This window comes from Aspergillus ambiguus, assembly GCF_047715705.1.
Source record: "Aspergillus ambiguus strain CBS 117.58 unplaced genomic scaffold BDV59scaffold_18, whole genome shotgun sequence".
NCBI lineage: Eukaryota > Fungi > Ascomycota > Eurotiomycetes > Eurotiales > Aspergillaceae > Aspergillus > Aspergillus ambiguus.
In genome coordinates, this window is record NW_027395531.1 from 458,902 (window position 1) to 484,570 (window position 25,669).

The window sequence follows — 25,669 nt, forward strand, 5'->3', positions numbered from 1 at the left end:
CAAGCACGGCAACTTTGTCAGCAGGTAGCCGGGATTGAAGGGGACTGGAAGCGGCAGCGCCCCTACCATCGTTGGGGTGGGCCCTATTATCTCTCCCAACTGTACCTGCGCGTCGGTCTTCAGCCCCAAGGCTCTCGTATCTGAGGCTTTCCGCGCAACGTGCCCTATTGACTGCGTCCTTGACTCCATAGCTTGCGGGTTCCTGGCTTTGAGAGTCTCCAACTGTCCGTTCTTCAATGTTGATGTTATCCGCTTGAGGCACCCTGTCAAGGCTAAGAGTCTTGTTTCAGGAATCATAAGGAAGGGCTTCCGAGGGAAGTTCTCAGACTCGTCGAGAAGCTAACTCGTCCGCTACGCTGCGCTACGGGACATACCTTTGGGTTATACGGCTGTCATCAAATAGTTGTAATACTTACTATATTATAAAAGCTGGGATCCTTCACCCTTTGCTCTGTACATGAAGTGATGAAGTGACGACTGTTTTTGTCAAGTAGGATCAAACAACTTAACCATATTTCCTCTCGACTGGATATCTGCTAAAGTGCTGTCAGGTTTGGAAGTGAATTGTTGGATAACATCGGCAAAATGGTGTAGCACGCGTTCCGCATCTACTTCGTCTAGAAGATTACTGGTCGACACCAGTTGCAGTCCTAGTGCGCCTGACGGCAATGGCGTGGAATAGAGGGCGACCTTTTTAAGGGGCGAAGGTGGCTTCCACATCCTATTAGGACAATATGCCTTGTCTAGACGGAGAGGCTTTTCAAGGTCTATATTCTGATGTGTGACTTTGGTCACGCCATACGAATTCGTGGGCCACTGTGTACACTCTCTGACAATGTACTCATGATCAAGAGCATCAAAAGACAATGATTGGATGTGTTGGTCGTGGACCATGTGGAGAAGACCGCGAATAGTGTTGGCCTGCTCTAGTGATACTCGCACGGGGAGTGTGTTGATACAAGGGCCTACGACAGTAGCGGTCTGCGCGCTGCGGCTATTGACCACTTGTTCGAAGACAACATCGGTTTGTCCGGTGCACCGGGATAAAGTGAAAGCCCAGGCAGCCTTGACCAGTGTCGCTTGGGTGATCCCTGGAGGTAGCAATCCACATTTGACCGTACGCGATGCCGTGATATTATGCTCCTGTAAGCCCACTGTTCCCTTTGTGCGCTTAGGGAAGCAGGTCAATTTGCTATCGACCAATAATTCTCTCCAGAACGCATACGCCGCGGGTGTTCGAGCAGACAGACATCGGCGGATGTGAGCCGTGTACGGCACGGGCACCGGAAGAGAAATGGAACCATGATAGAGAGCTGCCAAATCGTCCCACAGCAGTGATAGAGGCATGCCATCAAACTGGGCGTGAGACAAGCGCAGGACAAAAACACAACACCCTGGACGCGTTGTCGACGTGACGAGAGTGGCTTGGGTAATTGGTCGGTGGAAAACCGGAGGATCAAGACCGTCATCGTGACAATAACTTTCGACCACAGCAGCTGAGAGGTTCGGTAGCGTCCGGTGCAATAATGGTGATCGCAGACGGCGCAGTATAACCTGGACGGCATGGCCCCGGTAGGGAGCGAACATGGTGCGTAGTGCGCCATGACGCTGTATCAATGCATTAGCGGCTGTAGTGAGACGCTGGTAATCCACAGAGGAAGGCATCTCCAGAATATGATGGAACACTGGAATTTGTAATAGGGCCACCTGGTATTGAGTAGCAGGCAGGATCTCTTCAATTTGACTGGGAGGGGGTAGAGCGGACGACCCGAGCTCCCGGTGTACACTATCTATGAACGCATCTTGTGTGCTAAAGCCAAAAAACGCGCCAGGAATTAAATCCTGAGAGGTTAGGTGAGCGAGCTGTGAAGTGGAGGCATTGGCCTCTATGATACGGGCTACTTCGCCTAGACTTGGTGCTCGCAGCAGGTCACCGACGGTAAAGTGCAAACCGCGTCTATCCGCGAGGGCCACGGTCTGCATTGCGAGGACGGAATCACCACCGGCCTGTAGAAAGTTTGCTTCCATGTTCACCAGGCTGGGGGGCTGGCCCAACACTGTTGCTAGGAGGGAGTGAAGGGTTCTCTCAGTTGGAGTCCTGGGTGATCGCGTCGGCACCACCTCAGAGATGTACTGATGGGTCATTTCCAAGGTTAGTCCGGACGCTTCTTCCAGCAATCGACGACGGTCGGTTTTTCCAGTGGCGGTGAGGGGAACTTGACGGAGTGGTATAAACGCAGCCGGAACCATATAACTTGGTAGAATTCGGCGGAGTTCCGCCTGGGCGGAGCGGGCGGCGGAGCGGAAAGCCTCCGTCGGTGCGCCAAAAAGTGTAGCCGCCTGTGGAGTATTATTCACATCATCGCCAGAGAGAATGAATGCTGTGATCAAGGGCTTTGCCGATGGAGACGCCGTTTGGGTGACAATGTCGACGATGATCCCCTGTGCGTCCGGCAGGCACCGAGTAAGCTGATACTCGATCTCTCCCAGCTCGATGCGCTGCCCGTGAATCTTGACTTGTGCGTCTGCGCGACCTACAAACCTCAGAGTGCCATCCTGGTTATACTGGACCAGATCGCCAGTCCGATAGAGACGGCTGGTGCCTGATCGAAAGTGGTTCAACCAAGGGAGGTCGTTAATGAATACTTCCGCTGTCTTAGCCAAATCATTCAGGTATCCCCTGGCCAGAACTGGGCCTTCCAAGAGCAGTTCCCCGACAACCCCAATAGCTGCGAGCTGTGCGGGCTTGGATGGAGAGACGATCCAACTGACCGCGCCTACTGTACGGCCGATGGTCCCGGCGCGCCATCCCTGGGCTGGGATCGGTCCCAGCGCACAGATCGGAGTCGCTTCTGCCGGAGCATAGCCATTGATCAATGACACTCGAGGGGCCCACCGGTCAGCCACATCTTGCGTGACCGCTTCCCCCGCCAAGACCAATGTCCGGAGGGACGGGACCTGGTCCGGGTCCAGCAAGCGCGCGACGGTGTTGGTCAACATCGCCCAGGAAACTCCGTAACGTCTCATGGCACTCGCCAAGTGGTTGAGCCGGTCATCATCTGACACGATGCAGAGACATCCCCCAACCGCGAGGGTGGTGCAGATTTCGTACACGCTAAGGTCGAACGCATACGAGGCGAAGTGCAGGCAGCGATTGGACCGTACCATTTGAAGGCCGGGGGCATGATACCGGATACTCGTGGTGAGCTGTTGGTGTTCCAAAACGATTCCCTTGGGTTCCCCGGTACTGCCAGAGGTAAAAACCACAAATGCAGCACCATGGGGCTGTGCAAGGGACACAAACTCGGGAGGTGGACGTGGCAGGCTCGCTATCAACTCAGGAGAGACCACCACAAGCTCCGCTTCTACGTCAGCCAGGCGCGCTTTAGTTATCTCATGTCCCAGCACCAGGTTGCTCCCTGCCTTCCGGGTCAAACTGGCCAGGCGAGCTGGGGGGTTGGCTGGATCCAGCAACAGACAGCTTCCCCCGGCCATGAGAACGGCCAGGATACATACCACGATGAGCGGAGATCGGGGGAAACATAGGGCAACAATCGCATCAGCTCCCACCCCCTGGTTCCGAAAGGAGACAGCGAGGGAGACAGCATTATCAAGGAGTTCAGCATAGGACATCTCGCGATTATCGAAGGCCAGGGCAATTGAGTCTGGGTGAGATCGCACCTGCAACCAGAACAAGTCGACCAGCGTGGTTTTGTCGGGAGTTGGGACGGTGCCATTCCACTGTCTCAACAGGGCTATATCCTCCAGGCTGAGAGTCTGAATGTCACGCACGCGGTTAGCGGTTGCGTGTTTGTCAGTAACCTGGTATAAAACACTTGCAAACTGTCCCAGCATGCGACGGAGCTCGCTCGTCGACACTATCTCGGGGTCAAAGAGGGCATTCAGGCGCACTGATTGGCTGTTGCGGGAAGGAGTACAGACAATGACCAGAGCATAGCTGGCAAATGCTCTCATATCGAGTCCTCTGTCGTCGTCCATGGACATCACATTGCCGGTTTGGGGCACGTCGTCGTGCGGTTGCTGGACAACCAGCTGAGTCTGGAAACAGCAGGCCCTTGCTGCGTCACCACCTAGAGAGCGAATCCGGTGTAAGCCGGTCTGTTCAAAAGGAATCATTGCGATTGCCTGCTCCTGAATCATCTGTAGCCAGGAGTCAATTGATTTCTCCGGGGCCATCTTCACACGGACAGGGACCGTGGTGAATGTAGGTCCTGTGACTACATCAATGCCTGGCATCGGAGTGCTTCGGCCATTCAGGGTGATTCCTACTATCGCCTCATTGGCACCGGTATAATGCGCGGCCACAAGCGCCCATGCACTCCGCACCATTATTGACAGGCTACTTTGGCAGCGTCGCTGAGCGGGCAGCTCCACCGTATGATCCAGGGCTCCGGTCACCTTTGGTTGATACGTGGGAGAAGGAAGCGGAGGGAAGACGGGAGCCTGCATCCCAGCGAATTGCTTCTTCCAAAACTCCCCCATGACCTGCTGTTCAGCGTGGGGACCATGGTGGACGTGGGAAACAAAGCTATTGAATGGTTTCGGGGAGAGCACCGAACCGCCATACGCTTCTATCACCTGCCCGAAGAGTAGTGACAACGAGACGGCGTCAAAAAGAGCGTGATGAATGCGCAAGCCCAGGCGAGGAGCAATTATCGGATCCCAAAGCTCCAGCTGTACCAGTGGCTGGGCCAACTGACCAACTCCCTGGGGGATGCTATCGTGGTCGTGGGCCACGGTCTTCCACTGGATGGGTTTATGTACCAACACCTGCCATAGCGTGCCCTGGGTGTGGACCATCCGAGTCCGGAGAATTGGATTCGCTTGTGCGGTAAGATCCCATGCTCGATGCAACTTGTCAACGTCAACAGTTTCGCCCAATTGCATGAGCATGTAACAATTGTACGCGTGCGGATCATGAGCGGTGCCCGCCATCAGCCCCTCCTGCATCGGCGTACAAGGATAAATATCTTCAATATCGGTTCTGGCCAGCCCACACTGCTGGGCGGCAGTCTGGAGGACGTCATCTTGCTGACTGGATGGGATAAGCGAGAAGGGCAAAATGGGTGGGCAGTCGTCATCTGTCACTGTTGACAGCACAGCCGTCAGGTCACTGATCCTTCGGCTGCGGAGAATCTCCTCGACCGCTAAATGCTTTCTTTCCTTCCCTGCCAAAGCTGCTAGCTTGATTGCCGTGGCTGAGTCTCCACCTAGATCAAAAAATGAATCATCCAGCCCAACCTCGGTTGGAGGCAGCCCGAGGGCCTGCACGCAAAGACGGTGAAGCAGAGACTCTTCCTCAGAAGCAGGCAAACGACGGTGGCCGCGACGACTACCTCTGAGCATAGCTATATCATCGGGAGTCAGCAGAGATGCCCGATAGCGCAGGCTACGTCTGTCTTTCTTTCCGGTCTTTGTCAGTGGGATCGATCTAACGAGTAGCAAACGCGTTGGTATCATATATTGGGGAAGCTGAGTACGAAGGACTTCAACTGCGTGGTCAATTTGAACGAGATGATTGCCCGCGGGTACAAGGAATAAGTCATCAGTCACGCAAGAGAAATGCTCATGGTCACTGTCCGCATTACGCAAGGTGAAAAACGCCGTCAAGGCCTTGGAGGAGGAGCCCGTGATAACATCGACGATGACAGTTGCCGCCATGGGGAGTGCTTTTTGGACATGGAACTCGACGGCACCCAGTTCAATCCGCTGTCCGCGTAATTTGATCTGGTCATCTCTGCGGCTAACAAAGTGGAGGGCACCGCTCGGGTCCTGGCGAACAAGGTCGCCTGTGCGGTATAGGCGGCTGAAGGGACGTATTGATTGCAGCCAGCTGGGCGAGTCAATAAAACTGGCTACCGTCCGGTCTGGATCCTGAAGATACCCTCGCGCCACTTGAGGGCCTTCCAGCACGAGCTCCCCAACAGCTCCAATCGGTCGCAGGCGCTGGATATTGTCAGGATCCACCACCCAACATGCAGCCGTGGTGGACTGCCCAATCTCGGTGGTGTGTGTACTAGAGGTGACGTGGAGAATCATGGCGACATGAGCGCACTCAGTGCAGCCGTACACGAAACTGAGAGACACCTGATCGGCCCACTGCTCCCGATCGTCCTGCCTCGGTGGTTCACCACAGAGCATTACTTGACGGAGGCTGGTTACATCTGAAGGCCTAAGCATGCGGGTAATGGTGGGCGTGGCGATTAAAGTATCCACCTGTGTGCGTTGTATGGTACCAGCCAAGTCGCCCCGACACTGCTCAGAGGTTGGAATGACAAGACATCCCCCGGTAACCAAGGTCCCTAGATGCTCTATGATACTCGCACCGAAGGCGTAGGATGCATACTGCAGCACACGGGTGTTACGCTGCAGAATTCCCGCTGTGATGAAGGTCTGGATACTGCTGCAGAAGGACACATGTGGAAGCACGATACCCTTCGGGGTGCCTGTCGACCCGGAGGTGAACATCACGTAGGCATCATCTGCCGGGTCCGTGTCGGGTAGATCGGGGGGACGGCCAAGAGCATCGATGCTCCGCTCCATGCTCACGTCGTCCATGATGATAGCATGGGTCGAGACCTCTGAAGTCAGCCAAGCGCACTGTCGCGTCGTCAGGACGAACTTGGCTTGGCTGCGCTGACACAATGTGCTCCGGTAGGCTGCTGGATGCGAAGGTTCGAGGAGCAGAAACGCGGCACCCGATTTAAGCACCGCCAGCATGGCCACTGGTACCAAGCGACATTTCTCAATGCAGATCGGGACAATTCGCGCGTGTCCCAGGCCTTGATGTACCAACCGACGAGCGAGCCGGGTAGACATGCCATCCAACTGGTCGTACGAGAGTTCCCCATCCCAGGCTGATATCGCCATGGCTTGCGGGCGATCCCGAGCTTGTCGGGAGACCATCGTGTGAATGCATGTGGTGATGGGCTCCGGTACTGTACTGTTCCACTGGAGTAGGCGTATCATATCAGTCGACGTCAGAACAGGGATCTGGCTCAGAACTAGCCCAGGATTTGTATTAATAACCAACAGAAGATGGCCAAAGAGATCGACTACATGCTGGAGCTGCGCATGCGGCATGATCTGGTCATCATGCTGTATCTCCACACTGACTGATCCTTCATACACCACGCAGTTAATCACCAAGGCATACCCTTCGGCGCGTGATCGTTTTCGGCTCACTGGGCACAGGAGGTGGTCTGGTCGTGCTCTGTTGGGTGCCACGTCGATCTGCAATAGAGATTGGACACAACAGGCGTGAGCTGCGTCGTCATTCAGATGTCGAATATTGTGCAACCCCAGTTGGCTGGCACCGCTCATCTGCTGTACGCGCAGCTGCAGATCCAGCAGCATCTGGCGTAAAGTGTCGGTGGGTGAAAGTCGGATCAATACTGGCACCGTTGCCACTGTTGGACCTGCGACGCTGTCCAAGTCAGAGACTGGCGACCCTCGCCCCGAGACGGTTAGACCAAAGACAACCTCCGAAGCCCCTGTATACTGGGCTGCCGTCAACGCCCATGCAAGTTGGATACGTGTAGCCATGGTGGCCTCCGTTGGCCCATGCCGTGCACTGATAGCGACGGACATGCTGGCTGTTGAAGTTGCAGCCGTAGTAGACGCGCCAAGTGGGACAAAAGGAAACGACGAGGCTTCATGGCCGGAGAGCTCCTTGCGCCAGAACGCCTCACTGGCCAGTTTGGAGTCGCAGACATAGTGAATGAATCGGTTGAAGGGACGCGGGCTCAGGGCAATGGACGACAATCCCTGATCATAGGCTCGGTGGACTTGGTCCAAAATGAGCGGCAGCGTCCAACCGTCATAAACCGCGCGGTGCATACTGAGGATGCAATATAAGCGCGCCGAATCCCCATCCTTCACCAGCGTCAGCCGAGCCAATGCCGTCCCCAAACCCATCGGTATCTTTTCTTCTGCCTCCAGTGCCTGGTCCAGCGGCCCCCGTGCGTACTGCCAGCAAAAGCCACATCTGGGTTTCACTACGACCTGTACCATGGGACCGCCGGATGAAATTTGGACCATTCGGGTGCGTAAAATGAGGTTGGCTTCAAACGTGGTTCTCCACGCATGCTCGAGACGTATCGGAACCACATTGGCTGGAAGTTGAAAACAGTGCTGGTCGATAGGCTGGGCACCGTGCTGGCTGATTGATTCGCGGAGGGCCGTCTCCTGTGGCCCGGTAGTGGGATATACATCCTCAATATCGGCCGGCCTGAGGTTGCATTGAGCCGCCATATCGTCCAGAAGACGTTCGACGTCGCCGTCGCCCATTAGTTCAAAAGGTTTGATATCCGGTAAGCGACTGCGCATAGTTGATGTTCCCTGTCGCTGGCGATCCTGGACGAGCTGTAGAAGATCCTCCATTGTTGGATGTGCGAAGATATCGTCGCTGAAAATGGGCATACCCGACTTTCTCGCCAGGCTGGCTAGCCGTATAGCGCTCAGGGAGTGTCCTCCGCTCTGGAAGAAGTGAGATCGCTTCCCAAGATTTGCTTCACCCAGGATATCTTCCCAAAATTGATGCATATTACCCTCCACTTCGTCGTCACGGCACGCCGACCGATCACCCTTGCCGGGTGAGACTCGCGGGGTGGAAGAGTTCATCGTGATGGGTGGACTGGCTCTGGGTTACAAACCCATGGCAGAATGGAGACACATACGATAATCTAGTTATGACTGTCTCTCCAAGGTCTGACCAATTCCACAGTTAGGCGGCGGTCAACTCACCATGTGCTGGCAGCTGCCGGTGTGACATGGATGCTGCATGTTCTTAGTGATGGGACTGATGAAGTATCTACAGAGGGTCGAGAAAAGTACGCCAGCTATTTCAGTTATATGTCTACACTGAGGTGCTCTTCTGGATAACTCAACTGGCCTTCCGCTGGAGATTATTTATGGTTCCACGAAAGCACGTACGGTAATGTGCTTCCCGGGAGCCCCTGGAATACGGGAATATTATCCGAGCATCACCACGAAGCTGCTTGGGCATGTTGGCCAGCCCTTATGTATACTTACTACTAAGGCACTACGACACCTTCATGTGTTCTAGCCATCTGCTTTGTGACGCTCACCGACTTTGGCGATGACAGATCTTCCTGCTTACCTACGTTAGCTCCATGCAATACAACTGCACGCCCCGAAGTAAATTCGTCCCATTAACCGATCTGTATCACGGGTGGCACCAGTTAAAATCTGGCCTGCATTTGCAGGTACTGGAAGCACCCACGTGCACCCTGGCCTGCCGGATATAGCTTTGTCTTGCAACTAAATTACTCGTTCTGCATGATAATGGACCCTATCAATCGCTTATAGCTTTGATGCCCCCTTTCTCGTAGATCCTCGATCGTCTTTTGCCCAAGTCAGTTCTGCGAATCCAACAACTCTCTGTATCAATGCCTGAAGACTCGCCAGACCCTCTTCGGCCACCGTGATCGTCGCCAAGCTGGCCTCATGTGCATGCACCCACGCCGTAACCAAGACACATCCCCGGCGTAATTCATTGGCAAAATGGCTCTCAAACCCTGCTCGCGTGCATTTCAGTCGATGGGTTGCCAGCGCTGCGGCTTCAGAGAATCCGCAGCGAGTAAAATGGCCACGTAATGGGCCCAGGTGATAGGTCCCTGTCATTCGTACATTCAGGTCCACAACGAGCTGATTTCCCTTCTCGTTGGTCATGACATCCACGCCCGCAGGTCCAAAATATCCGTGTCGGTGCAGGAAACGTGCAACCATCTCCATCGTCTTGCAGTAATGGTGCCCTAGCGCGCGTTGCTTATGGTAGGAGATGAACCCACCGGACCAGCAGTACATCCGATCCACCACTTGACGAGTACAGCAATTGAATATCGCTCGCCCTTCTCGGGTTACAAAAAAAGTTAGTCCGACGGTCTCACCAGACATCATCTCTTGGAGGATCAGATTGCATGGTCGAAGGGATTCATTGGCGGGGCTCAACGCAAGAAGCATGGATTTCACCTCCTTGACGAAGGTGGCATATGCCGTCAACCGATCTGCCTCGGTTTGCACCATGAATGTCCCTTGACCGATGCTTGTCACCAGAGGGACTTTCAGGATGAAGGGGAGGGGGTGCTCGCGGATTGGGTCCGTCATGCGCGTCACCTCCTGCTGGATCTCTGCGGTGGTCAATGACTCATGTGGAGAAAGTACCGTGTCGATGACAACGGTTTTTGGTGTGGGTAGGCCTGATTCGGCGAGTCCACGCTTCGAGAGCAGGTTGTAGTGTGTTTTGGGATCGACAACGTGTGGAAGATGATCGAACCAATCCAGGGGGGCTGTGACGGCCAGCTGTACTCTTGTGCCGAGGGGCGGCTTCGTCAGATCACGGGCATATGTTGGAATGGGTCGCTGTTCCCGTTGCAGCTGGCTAAAGACTCGCCCAATGTCTGTCTGAGAGGATGGACCAGGTGTGCCATGGCCATGTTGGGAGTCAGGCTCTAGGACGAGAATGCGCATCGGGCCCGAGCAGAATCCGAATCGCTGTGCCGTAACGTGAAACAGCGTCTGGGCGAGCTCGTGTTTGTCCATGGCTGGGCATAATGGCGATTGCACGGGAAAGTGAGTGAGCGTAGGTATATGTGGTGCGAGTTGAGTATTGGGAGGAGGAGCGTAGGCGTAGACCATGCAAATATCGTGGTCCTCGTCGTCTGCACTGTATAGATCGGCCAGGGTATAGTCCAGGACGATGGACTCGGGGGCATTCATGGTGATCAAGGTGACTGACTGAAGTATTTACTCTGCATGGATTCACCCCTTTTTAAAGCCGATGACTAGGCGTACAGGACACACCGCTCCATCTGTTGCAGATGGCGGTCTGCCGAATTTGGCCGTCATATCAGGTTGCAAAATCCTCCACCATTGCGACTGTTCGCACCAGGTTAGCACAGAGGCCCTGCATTCGCACCCATGACACAAGAACTTGCGCCATCTCGTCGTTCAGTGCGATATATCGGCCCTGATCCGCTGGCCGAGGTCAATCAAGTCGTTGACGAGGACATCTATCACCCGGTATCGAACCCCAATGGGATTATCAATTTGGGAACCACCATCAATCCTCTCATGGCGGACTTCATGGAGAGATTTCTGGTGACCATATTTAAGATTGATGCGGGACTAGGTATATGAGCTTCTCTGGTTTCTATCGACTATTCCTAATCCCTATCCCAAGCCATGATGTATAATGACTCCAGCGGTTCGCCCATGCTACGAGCCACTGTGGCAGACCTCATCAATCGCCACTTTGCTCCCTCCGAGGCAGTTCAGCCCCAGAATGTCATTGCGACCAATGGTCTCACCGGCTTAATCAACTCACTCACGTACACTCTGCTCGAGGAGAATGAGACCATCTTGATGCCGACCCCTGCATACAACATGTTGGTCACAGCCGCCCAAAAGCGAAACGGTATACAAGTTATGTTTGCGGATACAGAGGGTATTGATCAGTTCAATGCTGCGGCCATTGATGGATATCTAGCGGCCTTTGAAGTAGCGATTAACCAGGGATTCCAGAAAGGGACTCCAGTTAAAGCGATTTTGCTGTGCAATCCACATAATCCACTGGGCAAGTGCTATGATCAGGAAGTCTTAAGGGCTGTATCGCAGTTCTGCCACCAAAGACAACTCCATTTGATCGTGGACGAGGTCTACGCGCTTTCTGCCTTGGACGGATCGTTCTGTAGCGCATTAAGCCTGGAGTCAATGCCAACAGAGCATGTCCATATTCTCTATGGAATAAGCAAGGTAATGTCCATCCATCGAGCCTGCTGTGAACTTGGCTAATTCGGCATAGGACTGGGGAATGAACGGGCTGAGACTGGGATTTATGGTCTCGCGTAACAAGTCGGTCTTGAACGCGATGAAACAGGCTGCTGGGTGATTCGTTCCGCCGCCTACTCATCCCATCAAGATGAGCTGATGCCAAAATGTAGGCGCTTCACCCGATTCTCCTCCTTATCAGAGAAGTTTTACATGGACTTCCTGTCAAATCAGACCTTCATCGACGAAGTCTATATTCCGACTCTCCGCGAGCGTATCCGCGCGATCAAGTCAACAGCTATATCGTTTTTGTCTGCTTTAGATATTCCATATACTCCGGCATGTGCCGGATTCTTTCTCTGGGTTGATCTTCGCCACTGGACGCGGTGTTTTCCGGCAAAGGATGAACATGAAACATCGGATATCCAACTGGCTCGCCATTTGATTCAACATCGGGTCTTTCTTGAGCCCACCAAGGTACGGGCCTGACAGCCTCCCACCGGTTCCTCGGCACTAATCGTGTAGGCCTTTATTACTAAATACGAGGGTCATTTCCGCTTCGCCTACAGTCGCGATGAGGGAGTACTGCGGGAGGGAATGCGTCGGCTGGGGGAAGCATTGGCTGCATTGGAGGGGACTGGCACACTCCGTGATGGGCAATTTGATACGAAATCCCGATTGTAAAATTTAAACCTGATTGCAGACAGTGACAATGTTGATGCGGACTTGACAAATGGACTTGACCAAGGTAGTATTTGAAAATGGCCTGATGGGTGGAAACAGCGGCGATATTTATGTTTGAGCTACATGGAAAGGCGATTGGCGCAGACATATAATAAGGCCTCGATGTTATAAGAATGATAGACATTTCATGCCGTTTGGTGTGGCTCGTGTTTATCATTTCCGTACATTGCAAAACAGTTCGTTAAATATGCACCTTATAAACCTTTACTTAAGTGGCCAGATATGGTCGACTAGGCCTTTAAGGATCTTATCGGGAGACTCATGAACTTAGATCCAGTAAATCGAATTACTGCCCGCGAAGTATCGGAACATCCATGGTTTGTGGATGTCTGATGTCGTTCAGAAGCATAAGGACATGGACATTCGAATCACTTAGCCATATGCTACAACAAAGTGCATAGTAACTAGCTTAGTTCTACATAATCGTAAGAGGGTTTTTAGTACGTTAAATATTCGACTGGATATTCTTATACCACTAGGTTGTCGGTCAGCCGATTCGAAAACACTGTACTACTGTGCTCTTTTCTTGAGGTCGTGCTCCAAAACATTAGGAAAGACACTTGAATAGAGTCCAGCTCCGGACGGAAGCTGCTCCAAAAATCTCTTTGGCACCTCCAACCAAGCATTTTCTGGTCTCTCCTTTGTCTCATGGTTAGTATTCTTAGAATTAACGCATCTTGTGAGCCCCAAGGGACTCATGAATTAGGAGAGAAACTTAGATCGCCCTTTATTGTCCGTTGCAGAAGACGTCCTAGGACAGAGAGAAGTGGGCCTTGGATAAAGACGGCTTGGCTTCCTATCTGCTGGTGGACTGAACCCTCAGAATGAGTGAACCGCTCTGGATCAACCCACTCTACAAGTGTTAGTGTACATATGTGTCTTTTACAATTTTTGGTGTGATTAGATTCTAGGATTACTTCGACGTAGATACTCAGAAAACCCCACTAACATTACTTGCTAGTACAACATAAAGGCCAACTACATGGGCCAGGGGTTACTATGACGATACACTAAAACGGAGATACCCCATACGCCCCGAGAACCTTGCCCAGGTCGGTGTCTTTCTCTCCCTTCACCACGACCGCAACACGGCGTCCTCCATCATCAGGCTCAGCTGCACCTCTAAGCCGAAGCGCTTCAGGATTTCCCGCGAAGTTTGTGGCACACAGTCCAGGATCCGCGCCAAAGACCTTAAAGCCTTCCCCTTTGAGTCTAGCCCAATACATAACCATCATCATATTCACAGCAGCCTTGCTGCTCCGGTACTCTGTCGCCTCGGGTCTGTAATAAGGAGACTCGGGGTTAGCTGCATGGGTTATGGAGCCCATGCTGGAACTGACGAAGACCAGACGAGGCTCAGAAGATTTGCGAAGCAGATCAAGGCAGGCTTCGGTGGTGCTGAGCGCTCCGACGACATTAACCCCCAGCACTTCACGGAAAGCCTCTCGCCGAGGAGGGTTTGTCATGGCCACAATTCCGGCATTGTTTATTAAGACGTCTAGACGGCTGAACTGCGCAGCGATTGTAGCTGCAGCTTCGTCGACGGAGTTGTCGTCGGTCACGTCGATCTGCACGGAGGATGCAGTCCCTTTGACGTCGGGTAGAGATTGCAGGCGTTTCGCTGCGTCTTTGCCTTTGGAGATGTCCCGAGACCCAATTATAACGTGATAGTTATCGGATAGAACAAGGTCTTTGGCTGTTTCATAGCCAATGCCCTGGTTGGCGCCTGACGCTGTTAGCTATGCTGTTGGTGGTGGACAGAGACGTCATACCTGTGATGAAGACAACTTTCTGTCCAGATGTCATGGTTTTTTCTATGCTTTATTCTATATTATCCATCTGGAAAGCAGTATTCTAGCGGTCCTTTAGTATCCGCATCTTCGGACACCCGAAAAGCGAGTATCTCCGCATCAACGGAATTCGGGGATAGAAGAAGTGATGGAGATGTGGTGGGGAGAGCTAGACGCCGACGGCTGCATTAGTCATTTAGGGCCTTCTTTGGGAGTCAGTCGGAGGTCATTGCCAATCATTGTGTTGCGCCCTGTAGATCATGTTGACGCAGTTGATGTATACAACGGAGATAACCACCGAGATCAATAATTCTTCCATAATACCAAATTTTCAACCTTTAAACAACGGAGGCATCATTGGTCTAGTGGTAGAATTCATCGTTGCCATCGATGAGGCCCGTGTTCGATTCACGGATGATGCATTCTTTTTTGTTCTCCGTACTTCGAAATTTTTTTGGCCTTTACCTCTTCAGAGCTCTGTATTGCCAACTTTTGGAAATTCCTTTTTGTTCTGCTGCTCGAAAAAGGGGTTCGACGAGCAAGGATCGGTCCTACAACGGTGAAGGGCGACTCAAGGCTGTCATCGCATCCAACCTCACCCGATATATAACTACAGAGTCGTATGCACTCACATTTGACTGGAAGTGGACACCTGTCGATCAATCAGACGCTGTCACCAGACAACACCAGAAGATACTTACATCGGAAGCAACAACCAGAAGCTGGTCTGTAGTTCTCCAGTATGTTGCCCTCCCGGGCTGGCCGATCCAAGTCAACTGTTGCAGAGACTGCTGCTTCTCCCCAAACGCGATGCCCGTAACACCATAATGACCATTCCGTATCCCAACAGCGACACACTGCAATGTCGAAACCCGCCTTCTGACTGGTTTCTCGGCGAGCCGATGTCCAATGCGTATGGTTGGGTGTTCTGGCGCGGAGATTTCAATACCAGCAATATACGTTGTCTTTTCGCTATTGCCGACCCAAACAGCAAACTCGACGTCCCAGTCGGGAAGCAACACCGATTCCACAAAAAATACCTTTTTCGAGTACGAATTGGCTGCCATAGCCACTATTTCTCGCATACGGGGACTGTGGTCAGTCGTTCCCAGCGCCAGCGCCTTCTCTTTCAGCCATGCAATGTTCTGCTGGCGCTTCGTCCAACTGTATGCACCCCTCACCACCGCCGGGGCGTTGCGAACGGTGTAGTGGTATAGAGCGCGCCAGTAAATTGGCCCCCGGCTGTTGATGCGGTGCGGTCGGAAGAAGGGGGCGATGGTGGGCCGTTCGTCCGTTTGGAGGAACCGGGTCCTCCAGAACCGTTGGCTTTCGAAGAGACATGCCATGCTACGTGAAGCACATCTGAGGGCCAGGAAATCATGCGTGGATAGGTAGGACACGATCTCCTCGCGTAATTCGACCGGGAAGCGGCCAAACGTGTCCGGGGGTGCAGGCAGGGCGAACGGAAGATGTAGGAGGCTAACGCACTTGCCTTTGCATTTACTCTCGTTCTGATGTATGAGAGAAGAGATCATTACTCGTAGTCTCAGATTGACGGCCTGGGCCTTCCAGATGCGCCAGATCGATGGTGCCGGTGGGGATGCAGAAATGCGTGGAACCCCGTCGGGCGAGAAGCGCGTTTCTCTCCTGGAATGACCCTTTATGGCTAAGGAATAGTCAGGGTCGCTCTTGAGGGTTGAAAGGGGGACTCATCCGTACTGGCAATTACCTTGGGTGAGTCCATACAAGCTGAAAAGAGGGCTTCGAGGTTTAATTGCTCACGACTGAAACAACCACACAGCTCATCCCAGCAACCTGAATGGAAAACAAAGGCATTGTGAACGTCTGATACCTTAGTTTGCTTAATGGGGGTTCCATGGTGGTAACCATAGTCGTTGCTGTATCGATCAACAGAGATCATCTTGAGTGTTCCACCGACCCCATAATAAATGCGGTCATCCCAGTTCGTGCCGATACCCGTTAATTTAACACCATTTTCAGTTTTGTATACTGGTTTCGTGTGGCTGTCAGCTATGAGAACGACTAATATATGATCCTGACGTACGGATCCGGTACTTTGTGCGTCTCCTCTCACGCCCGATCCAATAACCGCAGCATACGCAGCGGTTGAAATGCTCCATAGTCATGAAATCTAGAGACATGTTGAAAGCCGAGCTAGCAAGCAGACTGTGCAGGAGTGATCAAGATTGCCATTCTCGGACCCCTTCTCGGTATGAGAAGCTTTACCCGTCACTTTGATGTATTGTTCAGAATACGGACATGCGGGTTCTTCCAGATGCCCGAACCGTGGTTAATATGGTTCGAAGCCAATTCAAAATGACGATAGGAAAAGTAAGTGAACTGGCCAAAAAAGGCGCGTATTTAAGTCAATGCATTCATGTGATGCTCCGAGGGAATAATCTAGCAAAGTCCAATCTGATAACAAAACGCCTGACCATCATGCCAAACCCATTGCCGCATAAATCTGCTGCCTACCAACATATTCCAAATAAAAAAGCAGAACTAACGAAATCCAGTGTCAGTCAACTTAGTTTCCAAAAGTCCACCCGCCGTTGAGCCTCAGCCGTTGACGTTCGGCAAGGTCCTTTCGGATCTCATCCTGGGTGAGACCATCAGGACCAGACCAGTTTGCACTACTTGTACGTTCACGGAATTTTTTGATTTTCTTGTCCGACTTGAACGTTTCCTCCAGTGAGAATGGTGCAATGGGCCCAAAGATCGAGTCGACCTCCATGCCTTCCTGCTGCCTCAGAAGCGATTCCAGCTCCTTGGGCTGTGCCCATTTGGGCACAGGGAGCATCTCTGCATCTGAGTCTTCGTCTTCACTGTCGGTAGCAATCTCCGGAAGGTTGATGTTCTCGCCATTGGGGTAGTTCGGTGAAGGTTTTGGCGCTTTCTGCGAGGAACTAGTTCCGGGTGTTTTGCTGCTGGCATTGGCTGGTTCGGCGAAGGGAATCTTGCCACTAGCATACTTGGACAGGTCCATTGGATGTGCGGGCCTTTGGGGTTGGGCAGTCTTAAAGATGGAGGACCCCGCCTGGTGGGTAGAAGCCTGAGGGAGACCATAGATGGAATGTTTCGTGGGCTCCTTTCAGCAACATTAGTATTGTTGGGTTCCAATAACGAGACGGGCTCCCTACCTTGCGGATGTTTGATTCCTTCCGATTGCTCGACTGCCGGATTGGAGGAGCCATCGTGGGCCGCGTAACAGGGTTTTGTCCATCCTCCGTTCTTCTGCGCTTGTCTCCAGACGGCTGCATCATGCCCGGCTTTGCCGTTGCAGGACGACGACTTGCCTCTTCATCCAGTCCTCTCTTCGGCGGTTTCGCAGGGTTGGGCTGCGGGGGGTTGATTGACCGATTGAATGGTTGAACAGAGCCAAGTCGGGAAGTTGGTCTCGGCAATTCTCGAGTGCTCTGGGAGGCGGACTTTTCTTGCTGGAAGGAACCCTGTAAGGCAAATCAGTACATTTCACAAATGATATACCACGAATAGGAATCTACCTACCATGTCATTTGGTTGCTGGCTTCCTTGTCTTTCCAGTCTCCGAGCATTCTCCAGTCTCCACTTTTCGATGGCTTGCATCTGAGCAGTCTTCTTCGGATCCTCGGCAGTATGGCGCTCTCGCCGTTCAGCTTCTGCTCGATTACGCATCTCCTGACGTCGAGCCTCTTCTTGTTGACGAGCAGCACGCTTCCGTTCCAAGTCGCGTTTTTGTTCTTCCTTCCGGCGCGCTTCACGCTCCTCATTCTCACGCTTACGCTCACTCGCGAGTTGGGCTTTTCTTTGGGACTGACTAGAGACCGAGCTTTTGAAGCTGCTGTTAGAGGCGGCTGTGTGAAGAGAAGTGTTGCTCGTCTTTTTCTTTATGGACGGCTGTTTCGTGGTAGAGGCCGGGGTGGGTGCTGTGGCAGTAGCTTCCGTAACGCTGGATACAGTGGACGAAGCTAGTGGAATTTGACGAGAGAGGGCACTGCCAACACGGATGGATACAGGCTGAGGTTGAGGTTTTGATTTTTGGAGAGCTTCACGGGTAGGTTTGAGGGGACGGCGGTCATTTTGCTTGAGCGGCTGTTGGGATACCGATTGGGCGCGGGTTCTGGAGGGAGCTTCGAGGCTAGGCTCTGGGTCTTTTGAATGCTTCTGCTGCACCTTGTGGGGGCTTGATGGTGCGCGCATATGATCTTCATGACCCTCATAATCCTTGGATGCCTTCTCCTGGGCGGCGAATCTCTCCTTCTCTTCCTGTCGGTTCTTTTCCGCCTCTTCCTCACGCTGTCGTTCTTCACGCTCCCTTTGTTTGCGTTTCTCCTCCCTTTCGGTGGAGCTGCGGGTTCTGCGACCTTCTTGCCTTGGAGGACTCTCAGGTTGAGGAAGGAATTCTTTCTTTGCTTCCTTCAGAGTTGATATATCGGTTTTAACATGTCGCAGCCTTGGTTCTTCAGGTGAAGAAGCCTCAAGTCTAGCTGCTGCTGAAGATTCGCCGCTGTTGGTGAACAGACCCTTAGCCGAGTCCACGATGGACTGCAGCCTAGATTTCGACGCACTGAGCGGCTCATCCTGGCGCTGAGGAGACCCCACTGGAGTCGTAGATATGTAGGAGTCGATTTGCGGTACGGACTGAGCCTTCTGGTGGCCCGAGCGATACGGAGAAGAGAGAACAGGGGTGGAGGACTTGCCGCGCAAGCTCTCCAGTGCATGCCTTGAGTTAGGCCTCACGGGGTCTTCATTCGTCTTCTGATCGCGATTGAGAGCTGCAACATCGCCCTCAGAGTTGCTGCCAGTTTCCTGTCCAGTTCGCTTCTCCAGATCCGTTTGGCTTTTAGAAATGTTGGTCCGATAAGGCGATTCAAGAGGTTTAATCCAATCGTCGTTTTCGGTAGCCTTGGAAGTCTCGGGACCTGGTGTTTCGCGAGATTTCCGACTCAACGACTCCCGTTTAGCATCGGATTTAGCCGCTGGGAGTTCAGGGTAAGTGACTTGAGATGACAGACCCGAAACCGATGGAATAGATTTCGTTGGCCGCGACGGCTGCAGCTTACCGAGCATGCTGATCTTTTCATGCAGTCGCTGCGTCGAAGACTTATTGTGGAGCTTGCTGACTCTAGAGTCTGTGTCCGATTCCCTAGGTTGCTCCTTACTTTGGTCGATATCCATACGATCAGCCTGGGTCGCAGTCTCATCAAAAGCCACCTGGGTTGTCCGATGGGCACCGGTCTGTCTACCCAGGTACCCTGATACTCCAGCATTGATCTTTGCCAAGTCAACATGGCTGGTGCGGGAGGTTCGGGGACCACCCAAGCTTTTCTTGGTAAGAGGCTCGCGGGCAGGAAGAGACGCAAACGTAAGACTGCTCTTGCGGATGGGGGGTCGTTCGGGAGTGGATCCGTCGGACGGCGAACCAATATCGTCCAGATTGTCAAGCGCCATTTCGTCTTTGTCATCGGTATTTTCAACGTTGGTAGGTTCATAAGGCTGGGTAGCGGATGGCTTCATTGGTGAAGACTTTGCCGCATCGGTCGGTTGCTTCTCTGACTCGTTAGCCGGCTCCTGAGGCTCTTGTTTTTGCTTCATGATTTTCTTCAGGCTTGTGTGCGGCGGAGGAGGGTGCACTTCGATCGACTGCTTCGGGGTTGTGTCTACTTGCATGGGTTCTGCCGTCTCTGCGCGTTGGCGGACCTCCTCTTGTGCGGAATGGAAGGAGGCACTGGTGGTGCGACGGTCCACAGAGGAAGGTGGCTCCTGACTACCGGTCGTAAAAGGGTCATCATTAATTGGCTGGGTTGAAGTCTGGGATTCGGGTTGCATCTGCGTTAGCACCATGTCGTCATCTTCGCCGTCCTCTTCAGCCTCGCCTCCCGGCATGCCGTTGTAGCCTGAATCGGTGTTGTATTGCGGGAAGGAGTTGAGATTCTGGGTCAGATCGGGGTACTCCGGTTGCGAGTCTGGATCAGAGGCATTCTTGGCCTTCGTGGGAGTCGGAATTGCCGTTTTTGCTGGGGATGGTTTCGCAGGCGACCGGTGGGCCGCTGGGCTTGCCGAGATCTTACTCTCAAATTTGTTGTGGGAGGCGGAGAAGATCTCGCTCAAGGGCTAAGGAGGTCAGTCACGAAATGCAAGCCGAGGATGGGCTATATATGGAAATACTCACTACTCGAGCCTCATTTGCATCGCGTTTCCGGGCTGTACGGGGTGTTTTGCCCCTCATCTTGCCGGGGGTTTTGAAGGCTTCTTTCAAATTGCTATGCGGTGTCAGCGTCGACGATCATGTAGGGGATATGCCGGGTCGCAACGGACAATTGATTGCTAGAGAAGATCTCGGCCATGTGCTCATTCAGCCAATCCATCTCATGGCGTACGGGGTATTCCACTTCCTCCATCTCCTGGTTCACCAGCTGCACAAAATTCTCTTTCTCAGTTGCGATCCATGCTGCGGAGCCGACGGGCTTCCGCGCCCTCGCGCCGGTAGCAGCCATAGTGATGTAAACAAACGCGGTTTCCGGGTTTGTTGGGTGTTGGGGGACGAATAGAAACCGACAGAGGGCAAGACAGGCCCGCTCAGAAGATGTCGAGTAGGAAACGGAGCGGCATTGGACTGGGGAGAGGTTGTTTGAGGCGTGAGTGGGATTGGGTGATGTTGATGGTGTTGAAGCTCATTCGAGGGTCAAAACAGTCGGAAACGCGTGATACCCGTGGTCACGTGATAAAACATATATGCCTCAGGGATCAGGCAGCACAAATGTTGTTTACGGTTGGACATTTTCTCTCTCCAGCGTTTTGTCTATCCCACCGGAAAGAACAGCCCCTCATAGTTATCTGGCTGATACACCGGAAACCTACGAGATCCAAACAGTCTACGCATGCGTCCCAGTTCTTGTTCAGTGTTCAGCCGATCGTGGCATCTTGAACATGATGTCATCACAAGAGCACAGGCATTGCTCTGCTGGGAGGCAACCGGCTACCACTGGGATTCATATTTACTCTCTTAATGGAGGAATGAGAAACGAATCCACATGCCCACCAGCTAGAGTGAATGATCCTGAGTGATTCTTCTGAGACCTGTGTATACGGGTCAGTTGGATGAGAGGCAGGGAGGACGGAGAGAGCATGATCGAAGCCGGGTAGGACGGTGGGATCCCTTCCCTTGCATGTGAGAAGGCGCATGGGTAGGTGGGATACAGTTAATAGCCGGGTCCAGGTAGTTGAGACGGGACCCTTGACGTGAACCTCTAGCGTATGATAGCCGTTTTCACATGCCGACAGGAACAGTGCCGGAAGTGTACAAAGACTGGGATTGAGATGGGGGAAGAAGGCGACGATAGTCGCAGAAGGTTGACCACCGAATTCCAGGCGTGTCAGACTCTGTCTGGAAGCTGTAGAGGGTATGGGAGACGGTCGAAGCATTGCCGTAGGATCGCCGTAGCTGTCGTGTGCTCCGAAAAAGGAACGTCTCGCTTGTCAATTGCATCACGGTGTTTGGGTCGCCGACCTTCTCCTATCTTCCTTTTCCCTCCGCCCACCTCACCACCTCTCTACTTCCTTCTCGTGTCTTTGATTTCTTTCTTTCTTTAATTAATCCTTTTCTTCCTTATTTTCACATAATTCTCGATACCTTCCATCACCTTCCTCCCCCTCCGATTCCCGCACATTCCGGCATGGCCTCTGGTGACGTGAGCTATCCTGATCCCAATGGATCCAGTAAGGTATGGAATTTGTCCTGGATCGGCATCGAATTCCCCGACTATATACTCCTTTTCCGTCAAGTTTGCCCCAAAGATCTCAACTAATCGAGTCCGGTCCCTTAGTGACGATCCCTCCGTCGAACTCCCCGTTACACCAACTGACTGGAGACGTGATTTCAGGCATCAAAGATGCTGTGACCCAAGGTAAGAGCTGAACCACTGGCGGAATCAAGATCACGGCTTGTAAAATGACCAAGGAACACTCTAACCCCGTCGTCCTCAGGCCCCGTCGTCGACCATATCAAATCCGAAGCATCCCGTGCTGGAAACGAGCTGCACGACCTCCGCGCTTCATCTTCCTCGCCTTCCTCCACCGCGGCGACCGGACAGCCCCTGACGTGTATGTGTTGGCAATACTGAAACTGTGATATCCCGGGAGGATGCTGATCAGACCCCAGACTACCACTCCCTCCTCTACAATCTCCTGAGCGTGAGTGCATGCTTCAGCCACTACGGCCTTCCTAGCTAACCTGTCGTCCAGTGGGAACAACCTCGTGCTACCGCCATTTCCTATGCGACCGTCGTGACCTTCATCTTCGCTGCCCGTTATCTTCCTCTATTACGTTGGTTTTTCAAGTTCCTCTATGTGACTTTGGGCTGTGAGTAGTTGATATACCCCGCGTTGGATCAGGGTCCGTCATACTGACGCAAACAAGTTACCGCGGCCGCCGAGCTGGGTGGTAGACTAGTCTTCTCGCAGGGCCTGGCCAGCTCGTTCCGTCCCCGTAAATACTACACCATTCCGAAGGATACCCTGGAGGGGGTCCTGGCCGACCTGGAGCAGCTTTTCGATTTCCTCCTTCTGGAATTCCAGCGCATCCTGTTCGCTGAGAACATCGTTCACACGGTTGCTGTATGTGCTCCTGATTTTGAAAACTCCGGCGCTTCTAACCAATGATGGACAGGCCTTTGTTGCTGCGTTCACGGCCTACTGGTTGATCAAATGGCTCCCGTTGTGGGGTCTCTCCCTGATCGCTGTCAACATTGCCTACTTCGGTCCTCTCGTGTACATGAACAACCAGGAGGTCATTGACGCCCATATCGAGAAGGCTCAGGAGGTCGTCAACTCCCAGGCCAACCAGCTAAAGGGTTTCGCCGAGGAGCAGACCGCCCATGCAACCGGCGTCATGAAACAGTACGTGGATGACTATAGCGCCAAGGCTCAGGAGTACATTACTCCCCGTCGGTCTGCGTCACCGGAGATGACCAAGGCCGCCAGTCCCGTGGTCAAGCAGGAGCCCACGCCCGAGCCGGCCGTCAAGGCGTCCGACTTCCCCGAAGCCCCTAAGCAGGAGCCTGTCGCAGAAACCGGGGAGGCCATTCCCACACGCGAGCCCCTTTTGGCTTAAAGTCTTCTGTCTGATGTGTTGGGTTGGACGATCGGGGTGGGCGAGTCTGAGCACGCCGCGCAATGTTGCAGTTTTCCAGAATGATATGTGGGACAAGTGCGCTAAAAAGGATATGATTTTGCCCGGTATGGGTAGGTCTGTGTACAATGACGAGATGGGTTTTGCTCACGTTGGACGGGGCCTGTTAGCTTTTTACTTTCTTCTCTTCCATTTTCTTTGACGCAGAAGGGTTTTCATCTTCCGGTTTCTTGATATATTTCCGTGTTCTATGTTAGGAATCTCGACCTCCACTTTGTACGTCGTGCATGTCCAATGCGACTGATTGTTTGATAACCTCAGTCAACGCCATAATAGACCCAGAGCGTATTTCCCCTGCCTTTTCGTGATTCAAATACTGGACAACCACAAAGCCATTGAACTCTCGACCACGGCAGAGGATTGTCTCCCAGGAAATTGCATGCGTTGTGCGAGTCACAGTTGCATACCCGTGTACCTTGTGCAAGGCTAGAATGGCTGGTCGATTCCTCCCTCACCTATGATTTGCACTGTCACGGAGGAATTCCAGGATTCCATTACAGTCGGCTCATGCAGCACGCACTCGTTAGCCTGTACAGGTTCAACAAACCTCCGTAGACCACCGGATGGATCCAAACTCCTAAGCACATAAACAATTCACGAATATGCACTCATATCCAATTTTGACATCCGCACATATTCCTCTCTTACCCCAGATCGGGTCATGTTGCACGGGTGTGTGTCCCCATGCTGTTTTATGATGCCGTAGCGGACAGGGATTATCCCTACGGGGCACACCGGGAGTTCGATCCGAGTAACGGGCGTGCAGAAGCGAGGCATTTCCCCAATCGAGCTGGTCTGATGTCCAGGGGCTCGTGGTGTAATGCTTTCTTGACCCTCTTTGTGTATACTTGGATTCTATACGATATGATTGGTGGCCAGAGTGTTAGATGACTAATATTGTTTGTTGTGTTTGCACTCAAGGATATCGAACTGCACTTCGTCGCGTATCGAGGAACTCGTTGCAGAATTGCCGATATGGCTAGCCCTGGAGATTTCCCTGTCGGTTGAGCAGTACCGGAGATGGCACTGCATCTGCAGACTCCAGGGACGTCCAGGGCTGAGGAATATTCGATACATCCTCACCCCTGCAAGCATGCATACAGTGGGCATCCAATTCTCCACCGTTCATTTCCTTTTCAGCGATTGCTAAGGCGCTATCTCTTGAGAGACTTTTGACCATATAGATGACAATCTGCCAGAAGCTCTCAACCCAAAGCCCGGATGTCTCGGATGTTGGGCTTCTTCCTTTCTAGATCTCCAAGCAGCGCATCTCGAGAGAAACAACAGTGAATGAGCATCTGTTTGACGGATGCCATTTACAAACCGTTAGTCCCAAAGGAATATGGTTTCCATTATGCGGTAGCAGAACCCCTACCCTGCAGGTTTTAGCTTCAGGGACCACTGGTGTTTACTATCTGCAAAGGTAAGGTGCATTCCTAAAGCTAGACAGATAGTCCAGGAAAAAAAAAACCAACAACAAAAGGCCGGAAAATACAATTGGAAACCAGCCCATTGACACATTAGAGACTCCATTAAGTGAAGACAAATCGGTCAGAACGCCACTGACAAGTGGATCTTCTACAGAGAAGCCCGCATGGAAGGTTCTTTGATGCCCATAGCCATTTGAATCCGCCCTAAACACGCTGGTCTACGCATATCCCAAGCTGTCTGCCTGGCCTTCCCTGTTCGTCTGCACGGCGGTTCTTATCGGTACTGAGCAACCCAGTTGACGAACGGGTGTCACGCCTGCGAGCTCTCAGTTGAACGAAGTCGATTAACTAACCTGATGTTTCCCACGGAGTCGTCTGACGAGGGAAGAGGGGAAATGTCCCTATATCTTCTTATCCCTTGAGGTAGTGGAATGTAACAGTTGGTTTGGGCTCTATAGCTATCCACATAATGATGGCATCATCCAGACGACCCTGAGACGGAGATAGGCTGACCCTGACGCGTCGGAGGAGTTATCTTTCTCGATTTTCTTTCCGATAATTGTTTTATTCCTTGTGTTCGGCGGGCATGCCCTCCCAAACCTAAGCCGGTGTCTTGCAAAACGCCTCGTTTTCCTACCAGTAGGAATAGACTCAGTGGGACTCGTTGGTTGGCAATAACAGCAGCCGGCCGTCACACAGGACGA

General features: G+C 52.7%; 8 protein-coding genes and 1 non-coding gene across 9 annotated transcripts; 3 read left to right on the forward strand and 6 right to left on the reverse strand.

The window, feature by feature from the left end:
• Positions 1–486: 486 nt before the first annotated feature.
• On the reverse strand, positions 487–8,643 carry BDV59DRAFT_202509 (uncharacterized protein; the record flags this gene model as incomplete). Its single annotated transcript, XM_073694047.1, has 1 exon — positions 487–8,643. The coding sequence occupies one exon, from the start codon at positions 8,641–8,643 to the stop codon at positions 487–489; it is 8,157 nt and encodes a 2,718-aa protein (XP_073547530.1).
• A 702-nt stretch (positions 8,644–9,345) lies between these two features.
• Positions 9,346–10,761, reverse strand: BDV59DRAFT_202510 (putative solid-state culture specific protein; the record flags this gene model as incomplete). The annotated part of the gene is made up of 2 exons (XM_073694048.1): positions 9,346–9,860; positions 9,933–10,761. 2 exons carry the CDS (start codon positions 10,759–10,761, stop codon positions 9,346–9,348), a joined length of 1,344 nt encoding a protein of 447 aa, XP_073547531.1.
• A 201-nt stretch (positions 10,762–10,962) lies between these two features.
• On the forward strand, positions 10,963–12,495 carry BDV59DRAFT_202511 (pyridoxal phosphate-dependent aminotransferase; the record flags this gene model as incomplete). The annotated part of the gene is made up of 5 exons (XM_073694049.1): positions 10,963–11,173; positions 11,225–11,796; positions 11,846–11,928; positions 11,985–12,288; positions 12,337–12,495. 5 exons carry the CDS (start codon positions 10,963–10,965, stop codon positions 12,493–12,495), a joined length of 1,329 nt encoding a protein of 442 aa, XP_073547532.1.
• Positions 12,496–13,565: 1,070 nt separating this feature from the next.
• Positions 13,566–14,361, reverse strand: BDV59DRAFT_202512 (uncharacterized protein; the record flags this gene model as incomplete). The annotated part of the gene is made up of 2 exons (XM_073694050.1): positions 13,566–14,281; positions 14,328–14,361. 2 exons carry the CDS (start codon positions 14,359–14,361, stop codon positions 13,566–13,568), a joined length of 750 nt encoding a protein of 249 aa, XP_073547533.1.
• Positions 14,362–14,696: 335 nt separating this feature from the next.
• BDV59DRAFT_t98 lies at positions 14,697–14,767 on the forward strand. The gene has a single exon. It is a non-coding gene; the product is annotated as a tRNA-Gly (tRNA).
• Positions 14,768–14,973: 206 nt separating this feature from the next.
• On the reverse strand, positions 14,974–16,507 carry BDV59DRAFT_202513 (F-box domain protein; the record flags this gene model as incomplete). Its single annotated transcript, XM_073694051.1, has 4 exons — positions 14,974–14,997; positions 15,047–16,011; positions 16,065–16,355; positions 16,411–16,507. 4 exons carry the CDS (start codon positions 16,505–16,507, stop codon positions 14,974–14,976), a joined length of 1,377 nt encoding a protein of 458 aa, XP_073547534.1.
• Positions 16,508–16,671: 164 nt separating this feature from the next.
• On the reverse strand, positions 16,672–21,004 carry BDV59DRAFT_179727 (uncharacterized protein). The gene is made up of 5 exons (XM_073689956.1): positions 20,664–21,004; positions 20,518–20,608; positions 17,874–20,459; positions 17,507–17,815; positions 16,672–17,454 (listed from the first exon to the last, which is right to left on the reverse strand). The coding sequence occupies exons 1-5, from the start codon at positions 20,840–20,842 to the stop codon at positions 16,894–16,896; spliced, it is 3,726 nt and encodes a 1,241-aa protein (XP_073547535.1). The 5' UTR covers positions 20,843–21,004; the 3' UTR covers positions 16,672–16,893.
• Positions 21,005–21,117: 113 nt separating this feature from the next.
• BDV59DRAFT_179728 (uncharacterized protein) lies at positions 21,118–21,800 on the reverse strand. The gene has a single exon (XM_073689957.1). The coding sequence runs from the start codon at positions 21,768–21,770 to the stop codon at positions 21,285–21,287; it is 486 nt and encodes a 161-aa protein (XP_073547536.1). The 5' UTR covers positions 21,771–21,800; the 3' UTR covers positions 21,118–21,284.
• Positions 21,801–21,846: 46 nt separating this feature from the next.
• Positions 21,847–23,834, forward strand: BDV59DRAFT_179729 (uncharacterized protein). Its single transcript, XM_073689958.1, has 7 exons — positions 21,847–22,064; positions 22,229–22,252; positions 22,332–22,448; positions 22,507–22,538; positions 22,590–22,707; positions 22,765–22,961; positions 23,014–23,834. Exons 1-7 carry the CDS (start codon positions 22,022–22,024, stop codon positions 23,455–23,457), a joined length of 975 nt encoding a protein of 324 aa, XP_073547537.1. The 5' UTR covers positions 21,847–22,021; the 3' UTR covers positions 23,458–23,834.
• The last annotated feature ends 1,835 nt before the right edge of the window (positions 23,835–25,669 follow it).

What these genes read in the sequence shown, in the direction of transcription:
- BDV59DRAFT_179727 (XM_073689956.1), bottom strand. Translation starts at nt 20,842, where the DNA reads ATGGCTGCTACCGGCGCGAGGGCGCGGAAGCCCGTCGGCTCCGCAGCA. An exon ending in ATGCAAATGAGGCTCGAGTA is followed by an intron (nt 20,460 to 20,517) that starts GTGAGTATTTCC and finishes TGACCTCCTTAG; the next exon opens with CCCTTGAGCGAGATCTTCTC. An exon ending in GCCAGCAACCAAATGACATG is followed by an intron (nt 17,816 to 17,873) that starts GTAGGTAGATTC and finishes TTTGCCTTACAG; the next exon opens with GGTTCCTTCCAGCAAGAAAA.
- BDV59DRAFT_179728 (XM_073689957.1), bottom strand. Translation starts at nt 21,770, where the DNA reads ATGCTTCGACCGTCTCCCATACCCTCTACAGCTTCCAGACAGAGTCTG.
- BDV59DRAFT_179729 (XM_073689958.1), top strand. Translation starts at nt 22,022, where the DNA reads ATGGCCTCTGGTGACGTGAGCTATCCTGATCCCAATGGATCCA. An exon ending in TCCTGATCCCAATGGATCCA is followed by an intron (nt 22,065 to 22,228) that starts GTAAGGTATGGA and finishes ACGTGATTTCAG; the next exon opens with GCATCAAAGATGCTGTGACC. An exon ending in GACCGGACAGCCCCTGACGT is followed by an intron (nt 22,449 to 22,506) that starts GTATGTGTTGGC and finishes ATCAGACCCCAG; the next exon opens with ACTACCACTCCCTCCTCTAC.